Genomic DNA, 19,063 nt, shown 5'->3' with positions numbered 1-19,063 from the left:
GCTTAACTCCAGGACTGGGAGTAGCAAATATAGGAGAGTTATGAGAAGTTTTTGACTCTGATTACATATCATGAGAAGCAACGTGACTCATACAAGTTATTGGGGAAAGCTTTACTTACCAAAGATAAGAAGCAGTAACATACAAAACAATAATATGAACACTATTTAAAACCAACTAACCATATGTACAAAAGTTAACAAGATACATAATGGAGGAAAAATTCTCAAAGAGTTTTAAAGCCAGAAATGAGCGAGTAGTAATTAAATGACGGGCGAATGGCTCAAATGTTGTTATATGTTTATGTTCACAGGGACAGTGCGTTACATTGGTCCAGCTGACTTTGGCGACGGCATCTGGGTGGGTGTAGAACTTCGGACAGCCAAGGGTAAAAATGATGGATGTGTTCAGGACAAACGTTACTTTTCATGTAAACCAGACCATGGCTTGTTGGTGAGGCCCAGTAAGATAACGGTGCGTGGCATCAATGGGTCAAAACTTGTGTCGGACTACTACCATTCACGAGAAGGCGAGGCGTAGAACTTCACTCTTGTCACATAAGGAAAATTCAAACATGACACTCAATTAGAGACAGATATATGAATACTAGGAGAAATCTGGAGAACATGGAGTTTGACATTCACATCGCTGTAATGCTATCACATATCAAGATAAAAAGATACCACTTAACATTACCAGGAATTTGTACATGTATTACTGTTAGATGTCTTCTATACACATAGCAAGGATTCGGGATGTGAGTATATCATAATATACACTCATATGTAAAGGCAACATAACATAAACCAGATTATTGTCAGTAGAATTACAACACACAAAAAATCACATGTATGACCACTTCTGAATTCATCAATCAAATTTTTCATATTTTATACCAACTTTTGGTGCTTTATTATGAAATATTCTTGTGTGGATGTGTGTGTGAAATATATTGTGTGTAATGAATGCTTAATACATTACTGAGAAAGAAACAGACTTTTCTGATATGGAGGTGAAAAAGTTGGTTACATGTGTCAAGTTGGAATGTACTCATGCATATTTTTTTATGGGTTTAAATGTTGATGGTAAATTATTCTTGAGAAAGTTTTTTTTTTTTTTACACAAATTTTCTTTATCAAGTAAAAAAAATGGTTACCTGAGTTTATTTTGATTTTTTAAAAATTATATCTGTTAATTCTAAAGGTTCATTCTCACCCTTTTGTAAATGTAAAATGATTACATTTGTAGAAACAAGGATAGAGTTGATGCTTTAATAAGGGTTTGGTTGGCTCCTTATACCTCCAATTTAGATACCTCTCAGTATACAGGGCAATTGAAGTAAAGGGACAAAGTAAGAAAGGCAATCAATCATAACAAATTTGGCATAAGTTGATTCATCTTTCTCGGAACATCTACAGATTTCACACTAACAGTAGACAGAACACAGTTAAGAACAATTAACTAATTTCAAGCTTTTTTGCAATTGTTGCTGCTAACGTTATGGTTACTGTTGTTGACAAGTCATTAGAAAACAGATACTTGAACATTTAGGCAGGTGATTTAAGATATATAGGTAATCTGTGAAATAAAGAATGTTCCAAACATGATTGATTCCTTGAAGTATTCAAGCTGCTGAGAAACATTGATTGGAGATTTTGAACAATATGACCTGATTGTGCCAAAAAGATATTTTGACACAAAGGAAAAATATATGAAATTGATATATTTTTTTATGTGTAACTCTTGCTTGTCAAGTCGTAGACTGTACAGATCAGTAAATAGATTTTAGGAACATAAAGATATATTAATAAAATGTTAGATTTTTAGTGAGATTGAAACTATTAAAAAGGAGATACAATTTTAGTTTGTTTGAAACTAAAGGAAATACAATATAACAGGAAGGGTTTTTTTGTTTTTTTGTTTTTTTTCATTTTGGAAATTGGAAAAGTTTGCTTTCATTTTAAAAACCAAGTTTTCCATGTTTGTAATCTGTAGCAAAGTGATTATAAATTGGGTTTTATTGGAAAGTGTATATAAGTGAGAATGTACAAGGTTTAGATGGTCACTGCTCTGTCTCTACGATACAACTTATATTTGTAATTTACTCAGGTCAAATGATCATATTTTATGCAACTCAATAAGCATTATGTTTATAATACATGTACATACATACTGTTGATTATGATAATGCTTGACATTTTGTAGATGGACATGTATTGTATAGAATAAGTGACTCACTTCAACCCAATCTATTGAATTTCTTTGTTCAGTAAACCATACACTTCAGGTACGCACATAATTTACTTAATGTAATACCTCTAGAGTGAGAAATTATGCACATACATATCTAGTGTTGTTGTGTAGCAGAATAAACACAATATTTTTCCTTAATTTTAATTGTAAATTAAGTTGCTGAATTCTACAAGGACGCCATGTTTTTCAATTAACAGCAGTAACAATGTTGTGTGCACATTTCATAATGTAATTAGGTTTACTCACCCCAAATGGTCTAAATGTAATAGTCATAGTATGTTTGGTAATCATTTGAAATGAAATGGACTATTTCCTTTCCAGGTTAATGCAGAATGAATTTGTTCTTTAAAAGGACTTGTGGTCTCAAAAATGATGATCTAGAGAGAAACAAATTTCTTTAAACAGGAAATTGTGATTTTATGATGTACAAAGTTGATGTCTAGTCTCAAGATTTAAAATGGCAAATTTGTTATAAATATTTAAAGTTTTAATTACTTATCATGAAAGTAATGATGGGGAGAGAAGTTTCCTTTATATTCAGAGTCTCTATAAAAGCTGCTAACTTTTGAAGTTTAATGAAACAATCCTGAACTTCTTAATTTGATTCTATCAGGGACAGAAAGATAAGTTTGGTATTACTTTATATAGTGAAGCCTGTCTTAATTGACATCATCATGGACTAGAATATTTATCAAGTAAACTGGCACAGTAAAATCAGGGTTGAAAAGGGAAACCTGTCATGAAAGGGCAATCAGATCAGTCCTAATACTAAAGGTTGTTTTCTAAGTCAAGTGTTAGAAAAGTTAGCTCACACTATCTCATATTATCTGTCTCCTGGAAGCTAGGGAAGGCTTGGGCTTCATCTTCTAAACAAGGATTAAGTAAAAGTGACACCTTAGTACATTGTCTCTTTCATGGTTAATCTTAATCAATTCACTACAAATCAAAGTCAGTAAAACATTGGACAACAATCAAAATCAGTTAGATTTTATGATCACTAATGATCAGGTCACTAGAGCTCTTGACATTCATCGGTGAGAGCATGTAGAATTTATGATTACTTCACTAATGATCAGGTCACTAGAGCTCTTGACATTCATCAGTGAGAGCATGTAGATTTTATGATCAGGTCACTAGAGCTCTTGACACTTATCGGTGAGAGCATGTAGATTTTATGATTACTTCACTAATAATCAGGTCACTAGAGCTCTTGACATTCATCTGTGAGAGCATGTAGAATTTATGATTACTTCACTAATGATCAGGTCACTAGAGCTCTTGACATTCATTGGTGAGAGCATGTAGATTTTATGATCAGGTCACTAGAGCTCTTGACATTCATCGGTGAGAGCATGTAGATTTTATGATTACTTCACTAATAATCAGGTCACTAGAGCTCTTGACATTCATCGGTGAGAGCATGTAGATTTTATGATCAGGTCACTAGAGCTCTTGACACTCATCGGTATGAGCTTGTAGATTTTATGATCAGGTCACAAATAGCTCTTGACTTTTATTGGTGAGGGCATGTAGATTTTATGATTACTTCACTAATGATCAGGTCACTAGAGCTCTTGACATTCATCAGTGAGAGCATGTAGATTTTATGATCAGGTCACTAGAGCTCTTGACACTTATCGGTGAGAGCATGTAGATTTTATGATTACTTCACTAATGATCAGGTCACTAGAGCTATTGACACTCATCAGTATGAGCTTGTAGATTTTATGATCAGGTCACAAATAGCTCTTGACTTTTATTGGTGAGGGCATGTAGATTTTATGATTACTTCACTAATGATCAGGTCACTAGAGCTCTTGACATTCATCAGTGAGAGCATGTGTAGTGGTAGTGTCACAAAGACAGAAAACCAGTTACCAAACAACCAACCCCAGTGAATATTTTGGGTAGAAAGCAAGCATACCAATAATAATGTTTGTATTCATCCTTTGTTTAGGATATGCTCATATTTTCTTAAATGTTTATAGAGTATTTTAATTATATAGAACTGTAAATAGAATATTTTCTTTAGTCAAAGTTTTTACACTAATGAAGATTTCACATGCTGAATGAAAATATATATATATTTCAGCAGCGATATAATTTTACCTGTTGACTATCCTTGCACACAAATGGTTTACAGTGGCAAAACGTACATATTTATATTTGTTAGCACTGCCAGAATTGGAAGGGTAGGCAACTTATAGACATTGCAAATTTGCTTATATTGCAAGAAATTAAAGGTGAAGGCTTTTTTATTTTATTATTACATAGATTGTAATTTAATGATTATGGTGTACTACACAGTATCTGTTACTGTGGTCCAGAAGCTGCAGGGTCTCCTTGTCATAAAACAGTTTTTGTACTGATTGGCCTTATCTTATAATACCTAATATGTCATGTATAAAATTGTGTCTGACCACCAGATTTATATCTGAAAAATATGTTCAGTCTTGTAAGAATATTTTTAATATCCTGTTAAACAGGAAGGGCAGGGACTAATCATGTAAACGTTTTTTCTCAGTAAAAAAATTTGCCAAGCAATATGATGACTATTGTAGTAAAAGTTAGGTACTGGGTAAACCTAATGTATAGTTTGTCATCAAGATATTTCTACCTTTTGCTTGGCCTCAAATTCAGCTTTCTTGATAGTGTTCAAATGCTGTTTTCTCCTATTTTCATAAGTTAGGTACTGGGTAAACCTAATGTATAGTTTGTCATCAAGATATTTCTACCTTTTGCTTGGCCTCAAATTCAGCTTTCTTGATAGTGTTCAAATGCTGTTTTCTCCTATTTTCATTTGACTTAAAAAGTGATACTTATTTGATGTCGTGGTATAATTGTATTTATCTTCAAAAAATCAACCAACACCTATTTACAAAATTGTGACAGATTGTCAATTTATGAAGTGAACCTGCCAAACATTTTCTCTAAAAGTCCACCAGACAGACAAAAAGGGCAATACAATGGCTGAGCTCCAGCAATTTTGCCAATTCAACAAAATATGTATGAAAAATCTTGTTCATTTAAAATGTTGCTATTATCAGTACATTATGCAATTATCAGTACAGATTGTGTTAAACATCTTGTTGTAGTGATTGTTTTTGATAACCTTCAGTATTGGTGTTACTGCCCCAATGCCATTTGATGTTGGTTGTTGGTGGTGTGTATGTTTTGGTGTGTGTGTATGTGTGTGTGAAGGGGAAGGGGGTGCTAGTAGTGTTATCCAGTAACATGTCAGTCCCATCCTTTTCTAAGTCAATGTCTTCATTTCTTAAGAGATGTATGTATTAATCAAACTCTGCACGGAGGTCAACAAAGACAAGGCTGTGGTTTTTTTTGAGGGTTCAAAACTCAAGGTGGACACTTTATATTGATAAATAATCTAAAACCAGCCAATACATTGATGTTTTCTTTATTTTGTTATGGAATATATACAGTATGAAATAGGTATCAGACATACGCTGCACTACACTGTATAACAAATATAGTAGTGTATGACAGTCTTGCTATATAGAGATACTGTTGGTGTTGGAATCTCTCAGTATTTATTTGTTAATTATTTCTCCTAACACATTTGCACAGTATTTGTAGAGGAATATTGGACCTTGTGGTAGCAAGCGTCAAAAGCTTAATGATTTGTTTTATATTTAGATTGAGAACTTTCTGTTATTGTATGTGTTAGTAGTTATCTGGAATTCAGATACAAATACACTGTTTATGAAGATTGAAATTTTAGCATGTCAATAAGCTTATGGTGGTTGACAAACCGGGCCCAAGTCGGCAGTTTTTATTAGCAGCTACTGTATAATCGTCTTTAATTTATGATTTATCTTTTGTGTAATAGTTATGTCCCATTTCATCTTGAGTTATGTCCCTTGTTTTGTCTCACACTAAATGATACACAATGCACGTGTACATTGATAAGGATGATATTAATAAAACATCAGGTACATTAAAAAAGCATTAAAGAAAATACAAGAAAGAGATACTTTGTGCGAGTTTTCTTTGATAACTGTATACTGAGAGATATATGTGAACCGTTTGCTAGGGTTCACTGGTTTATACATTTTGAGTCTCCATGTTATGTTAAGAGTTGATGTTAATGCTTTGTGGACACGACAGGAAATCCTTTTGTCTTGAAAAAGGCACAAGTAGAAATAAATAATACTAGGAAGGTGATGACAACTGGAGGAGTGTATATATATTATAACAAAAACATTTTTATATAACAAGATTTTATTAAGAAAAGTATGTATAAAATGTTATGATTCATTGACAAAATTTCGGATTCAAGACATCTGTACATTATTCTGTTTCTCCTTATAAACTGTCCTGAAATATTAGGCATATAATTAGTGGTAAGACTATATATGTCTGTGTTAAAAAAACTACATTCAGGCTAATGTCATAAAACAAATATTCTTCACTATTTTAGACACAAAATTATCAATAATATTTTTTTTTCCCTCAGAAATCTCGTAAATGTTTACCTAAATGTGCAATGTTCAACTGCGAATGTTAATTTTTTATTGCATTAAAATTAAAATATATGGGAAATACAGAACCCAACTTGTTTTCTGTAATTACTTAATCATAAAATAAAATTTTTCAAACAGTACACTAATCTGGTCTATAGATATTGATAAAATGGAGATTTTTATCTTGCAGCTAGATAGATAACCTGAAATGATGAATGATGCATTTTATGTACAAGATGGCACCGAGTTATATACAGGACTGTATAGTATCACAAATAGCAAGTTTTTATGTACAAGGAATGAAATTGTTACAATAACAGATGTCTTTACATTTTTGATCCGAGAAATAATTAACATTACCTTCAAAGATTAATTTCTTCATAAAATTTCACATTTCTTTCCGAAAACAAGAAAAACTACTAACTTCAATGTCATGTTTGGAGATTGAAGCCTTTTGATTTCCAGGGAAGACAATTAACCTTCTCACTTCACATTAATAAAAGTTAAGAATTTAGGATATACCTGTGAAATTTAATAACTAGTATTAATAAATCATATCAGAGTTTGAACTTTTATTTCATTTCATGACATTGATTTCTTTTGTATTAATTCAATCATTGATATTCAGTCATGTCAAGTGTCAATGAATTTAGACGCATGTTTAAGTAGAATCTCGCTCATTTTCCGACACATATATACATCTTTTAAATCCATTTAACTTGTCATGTAACTGATTAGGATTATTTACATAATTACATTGTTCATTAACATACAATATAGCACAATAATCACTTCAAATATGCTCATACACACAGTTCTAAATCTCTTTCAACAATTTTTTCATTCATCTAAAAATATTTTACATTTTTTCATCTTTCAACAACAACATTCACACATTCACATATATAGACTGTACCATCCTCTGCTTCATTTAACAAAAAATGTTTCTAAAAATAGACATATACACACCAATGATATGTGAATTTATTCCAAGTACATCTATAACATTCCTTTAATAAGATAATGTATTTTTGTCATTCAACAAACCTTTCATGGCAAACTGACCTTGATCAGGAACTGTTACTATTTTTTAATTAAAGGTACAGCTCTTCAAATAAAGGCGGTTTCCTCGATGGGACAGCTCAGGCATTTTTCAACGATTTAATCCGTTCCAAACAAAATGCAGAGAGGTGTTATACATCCCCCCTTGTGTACAAATACATTCAACTGTCTTTTTCCCTGACTAAAATATTACCATCATAAAAGATACAATAAAATGAGATTACAAACATAAGGATACAAGAAAATCAGAATTCTCAGAAATCTGGGTGAACTTTGTTAAATAATTCATACATACATCAACAAAAAATGTCCAAATGATACTTAGCTTTTAATGAACTCTTTTTAGTTTTGTTCTAATTTTTTGTGGAACGAGGTTCATTTAAAAAATAACTAGATTTGAAAACATATCTGCCCTTATTTGTGATAAACAGAATACTTTTTTTAACTTGGAATGCATCTGTTGGAAAATTGTCTGACACTGCAGTAAGAGATTATCACAACCAGCACAGGATAACACATCAATTAACCGATCTGTAAGAATATCTCCTATTAAGGTTAATTCTCAATTTAATATTCAATGGTACTTAAATCACCAAATTATTTCAGAATTCATAATGGAATCTGTTTGTAGTATCAAAACGACATTTTCCCGACCTTGACAACCTTGTGTAAAGTTACATATTACACACAATACACGTCATCTTCAAGATGACTTATCTGAAATTTAAACTCAGATTGTCTCTGATATTTATGAATCTATGAAATTGGCCTGATAATGAAGAACATGTACAGAAGTTAGTGAATGAAGAACAGAAGACAAGCTGCCAAGACGAGGAAGAATTTAGATGGAGAAACTGCATTAGATTTGCTGAGGACATAGATTGTGGTAGGCTTCTTGTAAGGATTGATGCCAGGGTCAAATCTCTGTGGACAGTCATCAACTGTGGGAGAGAAAAAAAAGGATGAAAATTTGGATAATGTTAAATCTTTACATATGATGTCAAAATCTTTCCTTTTAAATCAACATAATATTATATACATTCCATTTTTCAAATATATAATATTTTTCCATGCAAATGATATTCTTGCTTATTCCCCAGGTCATTTAAAGAGAAGGATTACCAGTAATTTTTGATCATGTCATGTGGAGGGAGGGGTTACCAATACTTACATAGCTTACTTAAATCTGTCATGTGGAGGGAGGGGTTACCAATACTTACATAGCTTACTTAAATCTGTCATGCGGAGGGAGGTATTACCAATATCTGAACAGCTTTTCTGATTATATTATGTAGATGGGACAGTTATGGATACTTACACAGCCTTTCGGACTCTGTCATGCGGAGAGAGAGACCAGTTCCTGCCATCATGTAATCTTGGGCAGTTTGTGCTCTAGGACAACGAGCATTTTGGGATCGGGACATCATCACATCTGTCCAGCTAGTTCGCTCATAAACCTAGAAGTTAGATGTTAGAATTTAAAGACCAACATGGACACATCCTTTCAATTCCAACACCAATGGCCCAGTCAGAGGCGAAGATTACAATGTTTATAGTGAATGATCAAACAGAAGTGATGATCAAGGTCTAATTGATCATTTGATAATATATACGGTTTTGGCAATATGTTCTGAAAACCTTGGAATAATTGAATTTGACTGTTACCATAGTAATAAAAAAATATCAAAACTGAAAACAGCCCTATAGCAGAAGGCACCATTAGACCACTTGGTTCAAGAGATATGCTCCTGAGATGTGATATTAATGACTTGTTTCTAATTCAACCAAACAAAATAACAACACTAGAGATTCCCCCATAGCAGAAGGCCACTTGGTTGATGGGTATAGAAGTTTCATGGAGTTGTCTTAAATGATTTTGGAGAAACACTCCAAAAATGCTGAAATAATTGATTTTGACTATTTGTTTCTGTGGTAACCATGGAACCATTAACTGAGCTCTGCTCAGCAGTTAAATTTAAAATAGCACTGCTAGATCACTTGGTTGGTGTGTGCATAAAAGTTATCTTGAATGGTGTAAGAGATATGCTCTCAAAACGCCACCAGACAGGTAGAATCCAAATATTTAGCCCCTGCCTACATTTGCTGTGGGTATTTATAAAAATTCAATGAGAAAATGATTATTGATGAAGTTATAATGAAGAAGAAACCACTGATCTCGTGACTCAGGATGTCTGAACATCCATGTAGAAGTCAGAAACAATTTATACAGCTGGGTAGTCTGAAACATCCAGTTTCATGTAAGTTCCAGGACAAGAAAGCTTCAGGTGTTGCTGCTAGTGCATATGGGTTTTTTTTTTAATCTCTCAAATGCGCTAATTGTAAGTTCTGCTATCTTAACAGACTGACAATAATTGCTTTTCTATTTTCACATTTTCCCCAAAATTAATGAGGTTGTTTGAGTTCAGATTATTTGTAATGCGAGAAATAAGACAGATTTACACTTACCCAACATCTGAAGGCAGAGATAGCATCCTCTTCATCCCAAGTAATGAGGTAAGATCGATAGTCTTCCATCCAGAATCCCACACACATCAGTATGTGATCAGACACATCTATAATAAAGATATTTGTAATGACTATGGGGAAAACGTTTAGCCTTTATGGCCTTTACAATTTACATAAGTTCTTGATAGACATGTTTAGAAATGATTGGTGATATTACAATTGGTATGTTTTAATACTTCAAAAACACATCAGTTAAAACCAATGGTAATAATACAAACAATAAATGTTACTAGAGAAAAAAAGGACTTTCAATAAAAAAAAAGAGAGACACAAATTCAAATTAATATTTGAAAATATTCAAAACTGACTGGTTTAACTCTAATCATGCTTCGAACAACTGGGACCAGAAGGACACAACCGACTGGTTTAACTCTAATCATGCTTTGAACAACTGGGACCAGAAGGACATAACTAATTGGATGGAAAAGGATTTTAATTTAGCTATCAAACAACATTCTTACAGGAAACATGAATATCAAAGGACGTTCTCGAGATGCTCTAATTATTTTGAATACAAAACAATGTCCTCTAATCAAGACACTGTAGTCTCATGATCAACAGTATCTTGACAAGAATGATCAGGTATTATTTAGAGGTGTCTACCAGCACATTGGGGTTCAAAGATTATCCAGACAAGTTTGGTATCATATTAGGGTTCAAAAGTCATCCAGATGTGCTCTGTTACTGTCACTTACCATATTCTCCAATTGGTCTGCCTCTGTAGTCAACAGTTTCACAGTACTCAGCATCAACTTCAATCTTTGTCATATCATTGGAGCATGACTTCATTTCTGATACAATAATTCGACAGTCAACTTGAACACGAGGTTTCTTAGTAACACCTCGAATACGGGTGGAATATTTCTCTTCTTGACGGGAAGCCATTTGTTCAAACTGGTATCTACCAGCTACTGGGCAGGGAACAGGAGAAGGTGGGTTCACTGAAATCAAAAATATTCCATGATGAATTAATCAATTTTGAAGAAAGTAAAAATTAATATTGTACACTGATTTGCAGAGACTAAGTTCGAATATGCAAAGGATGTTAATCAACTTATGAACTGCCTTTCTAAAGTTTACAAAATATATTGTTAAGAATAAAAAGTAAGAATTGCTCTAGGTCAATATCAGGAAGCAAATTGAAGTGGCAACTCTGTATATGTATTTCTTATTTCAGTAAGGAGAACCAACAGCCAGAAGTTGATCTCTAAAAGTATTTGTTCCAAAATCCTCCAGTTTAAGAATATTTTTAATTTCTTTCAGCAACTTCATCTTAAATTCCCTTCTAGGTGAAATCATTAATCAGTAGCATCATTATCTTTTGAAGTTATGTTTGTTTATGAATGTGTTCTATAATTTTCAACAAAACAACTTTTTTTTTTTGAAAAATTGACTAAAATTTCATATATTCATGGAAAATTCAATTGGACACCGTTGCAGTCATAATATAAAATACAAATAAATATTACAGAAGAGTGTCAGAGAAGTGCCTTGTATCTAAAATTAAGAAAACAGGTATTTCAAAGTTCTAATAAAGATTCTGATACATTTTGAGATCATCTACGCTATATTATTTGACAAAAGTATATTCAGTTCAAATTTGACTATTTTGAAACGTACAAATAAGGACGTTATATTTCCAATCTGTGTCGTCACGGTTAAAGGTGAAGGACATCCAGCTGCAGGCCTCACGAAACTTCTTGGTGAGATAATTAGGGTCAGCTTTCTCATCCTCCGTCAATCTGTTTGGTTTACCAACTCTGTACCTCACAATGCTGTGATGTCGTGGCATCAGGTCAAAACACACAAAATCCTTCTCACTGGAATATTCAAAAACCAAACAATGGAATCAGTTTCACAGTCACCATATCTATTATCTCTATGTCATCTCAGATAGAGTGATCCATATCAAATTTGAAATGAGGGATTATTTATATCTCTATAGGGAAAAAAAAAATGTCTTCGTTTATCACCCTTGCACAGATATAGAAACTTTGCCAGGATGAATCCTTATCTCAATAAAATTATTACTGTCAAATAAAATCATTCTTCAAATGAGGCCTAGGTATACAGATAAGGGGAGCTACTTGTTCTACAGTCACCTTTAATGATCGAACTCTCTTATTTATAAAGTAGCACTATTAAAACCTATCTATGATAATATCTATATTGAAATTAAGCAAAAATAATTGCTATATATTCTATATGAAAATCCATAAAAATGGAAAAGAAACCAGAATTTTCTTGTGAATCAAATTGCAGTTACCAGACATAGAATCTCACCATTTGCCGACTGTGACCTTGGTCATGAGGAAACGAGTACCAAGTGTTTGCTGACATGAGTAGAACACTTCTTGGTACTCAAATTCATTGATTGCAGTTTTGAAAGTGATGTGAGTTTCGTTGATCTTGACATTGGATCGGTATGCATCCCCCTGGGTGAACCAGGTACCAGTGATGTTTCGCGGTAGGTTACATTTTGGTGTCATGTAGTCAGATACAGGTGGAACTGAGGATGGAAAGAACAAAAGATCAGTTTTGGACCAACAACATAAAAATAAAACAAATTCAACGTATATTACAATCAAATAATTCAATATTACCAGGCCCTAAGGCTGAGGATCAAATATCCAATAAAATATAAAAAAAACTCACAAAGCTGTGTCAGGAGACCTTAATCCTTAATCCACCAATAAGATCAAACTAACATGAAATAACATGATAACATTGGTACACTTATACCTATATATGCGAAGAGAACACAATACATTACACAATAACAGTTAAAAATTTGAGCAAACTCATTACATCCTTTAAATACTCTGGTCTATATGATAGGTGATCTTTCTTCAGATACATTAGTAAGGTCCTGAAGTATCTCAGCGTATCGATGACTGTAAATCAATAGTCATTCAATGCTATCAACAACTAGGTCCAGACATCTTACACTCGAAGCTATAACCATCTGAAACACACCTACACTATAACAAGGCTAATCTAGACCCCTGCATGTTGAAAGAACTTACTTCTGGTGAGGACAAACTTGGTTGGACCGTTGTAGATACTATTAAGTTTAGAGCAGTCAGGAAACCTGGACATCACCCATCGGATCTGGTTGTTAGCATCTTTCTGATTCTTCAATGTCATCTGTTCAGGAAGGAATTTAAAATGTTTTTAAAATAGCATTAACATAAAGATCAAGTTTCCACAAAAGTCACCTGGACTGAACTCTCAATGTTTTCAACTTCAATTTAATCAGGTATCATAAGGATATTATCTATAAATTTAAGCCAACAAACTGTCCACCTTATAAGTCATTTTCTCCAGTAAGAAATAAAAAGGATTTAATAAGATCACATTGTATACAATTTTTTTAATTGGGAATTTTTACAAATTCTGAAGGTATTTTATTTAGTACATATGTTACAAGCTATTTTTGTGGTTACTTTTTATCTAAACAGTAAGTGTCAGAAATTTAGAGATCATGAAGGTTCAAACATTTCAACTGATCACAGAGATATACTGTGCAGCATGAAATGTTTGTTGCGAAGAATCTTTTGTTGTTTTTTTATCTATCAAAAAACACCAAAAAAGTGTTATGAATAAGCCTTTAAAGAACTATGTATAAAGTGATGTAACAGACATGAACATCAACATAAATGAAATAATGTATTGAGTGGAAACTACAGAAAAATGTACACATAAACATTTTATGTTCAAAATACAACAAATCTTCAACCATAATCGTAGAATTCTGTGGTATTTTATTTACTTAAGGACAAGGTAGTAACCATTGTAATAAACTTCAAATATGTATGTAAGTTTGGCAATTTAGGAAGACATCAACACACAGTAAACTTACGAGACACTTAAACTTCTCTCTTGTGTCTTTCTCTACAGTATCAGCTATAGCAGCATATGTGTAACCTCGTCCACTCCTCCTGGCAAACCAGGTACCCATACATTGGTAGCGAGTCTCTAAAAACCAAAATTAAATGTCAATTCTCCAGGCACACTAGGTATCCATTGATTGGAATTAAGTTTCCAAAAACTAAAAAACAAATGCAAATTTGTCAATTCACGACAAGTTTTCTAAATGAATCTATCTTGTAAAACTTCACATTTTTTTGCTTCATACTTCACATCATTTTTTTCCAAGTAAGTTTAAATTTAGGAGGTATAAATGCAGCATTATAATGATTTAATTGAGCTTGTTGGCATTACATAATATACCAAAATCTAATTATGTGTAATGCTATGTATGATTAACTTTAATGCTGGACCATACTTACAGTTAAACATCTATAAAATAATTTTCTTAGTAAAAAAGATGCTTACGTTCATTCCTGGAAGTTGAGACATCCGGACATTTTGCGTAGGTCATCATGAAGACTTCGTTATCAACGTATGCTGATCCAGGATCTTGACACGCCTCTATCTGACTTAGAGGGTTGTTACAGATACCTCCACCACCAACATCTACTTCATATGAAAACTGGTACACACCCTCAAATGTCGAAATACAGTTCACTTTCTTTGGAGCCAGACCTGCATTAGTTGGAAAAATTAAAATAAACATACACTTATAATGAAATCTATTATGCCTGACCACAGTACTGTTAATAAGGTAATTAGTACCATTTTGGATTGTTAAAGATGTGAGAATAGAACAAAAGGCCCATGGATCTTAACAGCCATCTAATCTAAACATCTCTATAACAACAGTGGGATCAATTAATAAAACAAAACTGAATTCTGGCAGTAATGGAGAAAAAACCAATAACACTATTTCAGAACATCTCAGGATCATTTCAGACAAGTTTGAGCTAAATCAACCAATGTTAGAACTTGAGCAGAAGTTTAAAAGAAGTGTTAGAAAATGGCAATCATGACTACTGCGTTTTGAAAAAGTCGAAAAATAAATTCTTTTCCTTAACATCTTCCCCAATGTTCAGCTCAATGACAGCAGTGAAACTGGAGAAAATTAATGTATTTTTCTGGAGTTTGACCACACTGAATTACAGACTGACCCAGACATGAGCTAAACCTAGTTGGTGGACCTTAAGAAGTTTACAGCATGGAACGCTTATGGATGGTGGACAACAACAGATGAAACAGGATGGCTATAGATCATACATTCCCTTTGGGTCAGATTACCTAAATCATTTTTATTTTCAATAAAATTTATAAGTTTTGGAAAATTTACTTGCTGTATAAAGTAATGCAGGATAATGATCTCACTGGTTTTTAGTATTTGTCAGTGTAATCTGTAGGTATTCTTTTTATGCAGCATGATGTTCAGTAGACCTTGTTTTGTTAATTGTTAACAATTAATTAATTGTTAATATTCAAAGTACTTACGAAACATGGTGATGGCATCATCTGTTGTAGGAAGACCATAGTTAGCCTTCATTCCTTTACATGATGCATTCAAACTGATATCAAATCCAGAGCCAGATCTCACACAGTCCTCTGAGTAACAGAAAATAAAATTCAATTTGTAATATGGCATGAAATATTATTAGTTTATATGAAATAAAATATAAAATTTTAAAGCAGGTTACATAGTCTGATTCAAAGTCAGGGGTGGGCTTATTAGAAGACAAGGGAAATTACTGGTGGATAGATACCTTTCCTGTATTGTAGGATGTTAGGAGTTCTCCAGAGCACATCAACACAGAAGAAACATACAGTTGTACCTGGTGCCACGTTCCTAGGGAAAACATAAAGCCATTGTGTTAGTGTAATCAGTTGTATTAAAAGCAGAGTGGACAAGTATTTATATCTGTTGATTGTTACAGAGAAAAACACTCAGAATTGATTCTTAACTCAACATTGAATCATTTTTCAAATATTTTATTTTGTTTCTATACAAACTTTGTGTTAAAAGAAAATAAAAGATTGTAAAAAAATTAACTGGGTAAAAGAAATCTAAAAGCAAGATCATTAATGTCCTTTGAAGCTGTCACACTTTTGTACCATATATATAAAAAAAATGTTTTAAAAGTCACAAATATCCCAGATAAACTTTGTGTAAAATGTCTTTAAATCCTTTAACTGTTAAATAAACTTGCAACTACAACAAATAGAAAAACATGTTATGGCGTATTTGTAGATTTACATTTCTTTCATGAGCATGGTTGCATTACGGCCATCCTGGACAGTTATTCCAGTGAAGGGATGAATATGCATATCTGTACACTGCAGTGTCTTGGCATTACTTCCTTGTATCTCCCATTTCTCAGCATTGACAATTGTCTGTGTGTCAACACCAGCTTCTTGTGTATACCAGTCACCATGGTACTCCTCTGGTATTACACATGGCTGATTGGGAACTTGTGATACTGGAATTAATCAAGTATTAAACAAGATTATTTATTGCTGTTTCATTCTATTTATGTAGAAATGTTGATCAATTAAACCACAAACCTAATAAGAACATGGCATCATGGACATTGACAAATATTCCACAAATTCAACCAAAAAAAAAAAAAAAAAGAAGACAATTCTTGTTACCTCCACTTTGAAGTTTTGAAAATGTTTCCTGCTTTTTGATCTTCAAATGTTTGAAAAGTAAATAATGTTTTTGAAATTAATTGAGTGTGACTGAGATTATCAGTCAATTCAATATCCAATCTTCTATGATACTCTCCAGGATAAGCAAATGTAGAAATGACTTAAAAATGAACAGACACAAGTTCCTTGCAATTGTCAAAGAATGTTATTTAGGAGGAAGACTCTGTAAACGTTTTACTTTCAGCATAGACTCAACAGGTTGGAACACCATAAGAAAGTCGTGACAGACATGATCAATACATAAAACTTAAACCCGTTTATTTCAACAACTGAGTGTGCCCAATATATAACATTTTCACAATATTTAAACTTCTCAGAAACAGTCGTTGGAAAAGTTTAGAAATCATTGAAATTCATCAAAAGATGTGCAAAATCAATAAAACATATCAAGGGACTGTTCCCAGCCTGCTAAGTATGACTAAATAAATATATAAGGTCTTTCACTGAATTTAGACAAAGAATGACACCTCTTAAATATAATTAACTATTTCTAAAGCTGAACAAATCAACTTCAAAATCCCAATTCAATTATAAAAGAAGTGTCATTCTGAAGCTAAAAAATTACTTACATTATTTTATCTCTGCCACGCATTAGAAACCGTGAAATATAGAAATTGGCAAGACATTATTCAGTGTGATCAAAATGACTGCGAATCCTTTAAAATGGTGCAAGTTTCTAGTATATATACAGCCAATAAGTAAATGGAGTGGTCTGCTGGAAAATTGATTGCTTTAGGAATCCTGTTAACTTAACCATCGTTCCACTTATATCCAACTTTTCACCATACACGAAACAGTATGCTCTATTTCTCTAAAACAGATTGATAACTGTGTACATATTTTATCACAGGCCCGTCAAATCGCCAAAATGCTTGACCATAATGGTACTCTTAATTTATAAAATTAAAGAAGAAATCCTACAATTTAAGATTTTACCCTTAGAATATGTCAATAATTGTTAACTATCACAGATTGGAAGTAAGTTTAATTTCAAGCCTTGTTTTTACGGAAGTAAGATGACTAACCGCGCAGTGTTTACAGGTGTAAAATCAGACAACAGGTGTTATGCATGCGTGAAATATGCATAGTTTTTCTGTGATAAAAGTATAAATCACATGTAAGACTTGTGTTAGTTTTATGCTTACCTGCAGATCGCCATACCAGCATTAAATTTAATGCAAGCAGGGCTAGACCCTGTATATTGGGCGCCATGTTTTCATCTAATTCAAAATGGCGTTCTCAGGTGTGTACCACAGGTAAAAGAGGCCCCACAAGGGTATTTCCCAAATAAAGACAAATAATCTATATGTTACACAAAGTTTTCACACAGGAAAAATGGAAAAAATCAAACTATCATACATTAATGATAAATAAATTTATATACAAATCAGGATACGTTCATTTAAATAAATCAATATTTTATCAAATTCCCTTATTCTGCCTCTCTTAAATACCTTTGAGTTGAGTAAGTGTAGGGGAGATAAATCTAACTAAACAGGTAACTCACTTCCGTACATATTTCAATGTAGGGTTTCACGACAAATTATTTCATAATATACATAATTCTAGTGAACAGAAGTGAAATCCGGTTATTGAAGAGTCGAATGTGAATTTTTGACAGACAAATATGCGTGTTTAAAAATTATATATACGTAATATTTAGATTTTTTCTCTTTTCTTTTATTTGTTGTTTTTGGTATTATGGTTGTTTTTAAACATTGAATATTAACAACTGTATTTGCAGAGTTCTTGTATATTTTTGATTGGTCACTATCCCTTTCTACAAAAAAAGGGATATAAGATTTAGTCATTACTATTTTAGTATTGTATTCCTATATATTGTTATCTGGTCGAAAGCGTCTGAACGGAAAACAGAGACAGTTTCTTGAAATTGATTTACTCGGTTTATCATTTGTAGGCGAGGTTTGCACTGACTTTGTTTTCTCAAATCTACAATTCACAAGTTTGGTACAGTAATTCTAGTATATGATAGACTTGAACAAAAGAAGCATGCATCAACATCATGATGCTAATTTGTTCCAAATCTATATCTATGTTTCTTTCTTACCTGTATTTTATTTAGATACCAAGTTTACATACATTTTGACATTCCATACCCTTTGTGTTTCTCAGGAAGCTTCCAAAATGGACCTGAAGGTGCCGAGAT

The 19,063-nt window shown here is 32.7% G+C and overlaps 2 protein-coding genes across 4 annotated transcripts in view; one reads left to right on the top strand and one right to left on the bottom strand.

Annotated features, from left to right (window-relative positions):
• The window catches only part of LOC132560779 (CAP-Gly domain-containing linker protein 4-like), a 35,188-nt gene extending 28,948 nt beyond the window's left edge, over positions 1 to 6,240 (top strand). For all 3 annotated transcript variants that reach the window (XM_060225472.1, XM_060225457.1, XM_060225465.1), the window contains one exon: positions 312 to 6,240. In XM_060225472.1, the coding sequence (XP_060081455.1) occupies positions 312 to 538 (227 nt within the window). In that variant the 3' untranslated portion in view covers positions 539 to 6,240. The remainder of the gene's footprint in view (positions 1 to 311) is intronic.
• Positions 6,241 to 8,575: 2,335 nt separating this feature from the next.
• Positions 8,576 to 18,108, bottom strand: LOC132561872 (uncharacterized). The gene is made up of 13 exons (XM_060226581.1): positions 18,042 to 18,108; positions 16,442 to 16,664; positions 15,951 to 16,033; positions 15,682 to 15,792; positions 14,659 to 14,868; positions 14,183 to 14,298; positions 13,347 to 13,467; positions 12,604 to 12,829; positions 11,941 to 12,140; positions 11,016 to 11,261; positions 10,261 to 10,367; positions 9,113 to 9,251; positions 8,576 to 8,735 (listed from the first exon to the last, which is right to left on the bottom strand). Exons 1-13 carry the CDS (start codon positions 18,106 to 18,108, stop codon positions 8,590 to 8,592), a joined length of 1,995 nt encoding a protein of 664 aa, XP_060082564.1. The 3' UTR covers positions 8,576 to 8,589.
• Positions 18,109 to 19,063: the final 955 nt, after the last annotated feature.

The sequence above is a fragment of the Ylistrum balloti genome, unplaced genomic scaffold (genome assembly GCF_031769215.1).
Source record: "Ylistrum balloti isolate Yb309-2 unplaced genomic scaffold, AGI_CSIRO_Ybal_v1 Utg369668, whole genome shotgun sequence".
NCBI classification, from domain to species: Eukaryota; Metazoa; Mollusca; class Bivalvia; order Pectinida; family Pectinidae; genus Ylistrum; species Ylistrum balloti.
This window is presented reverse-complemented; position numbering and strand designations above follow the sequence as displayed.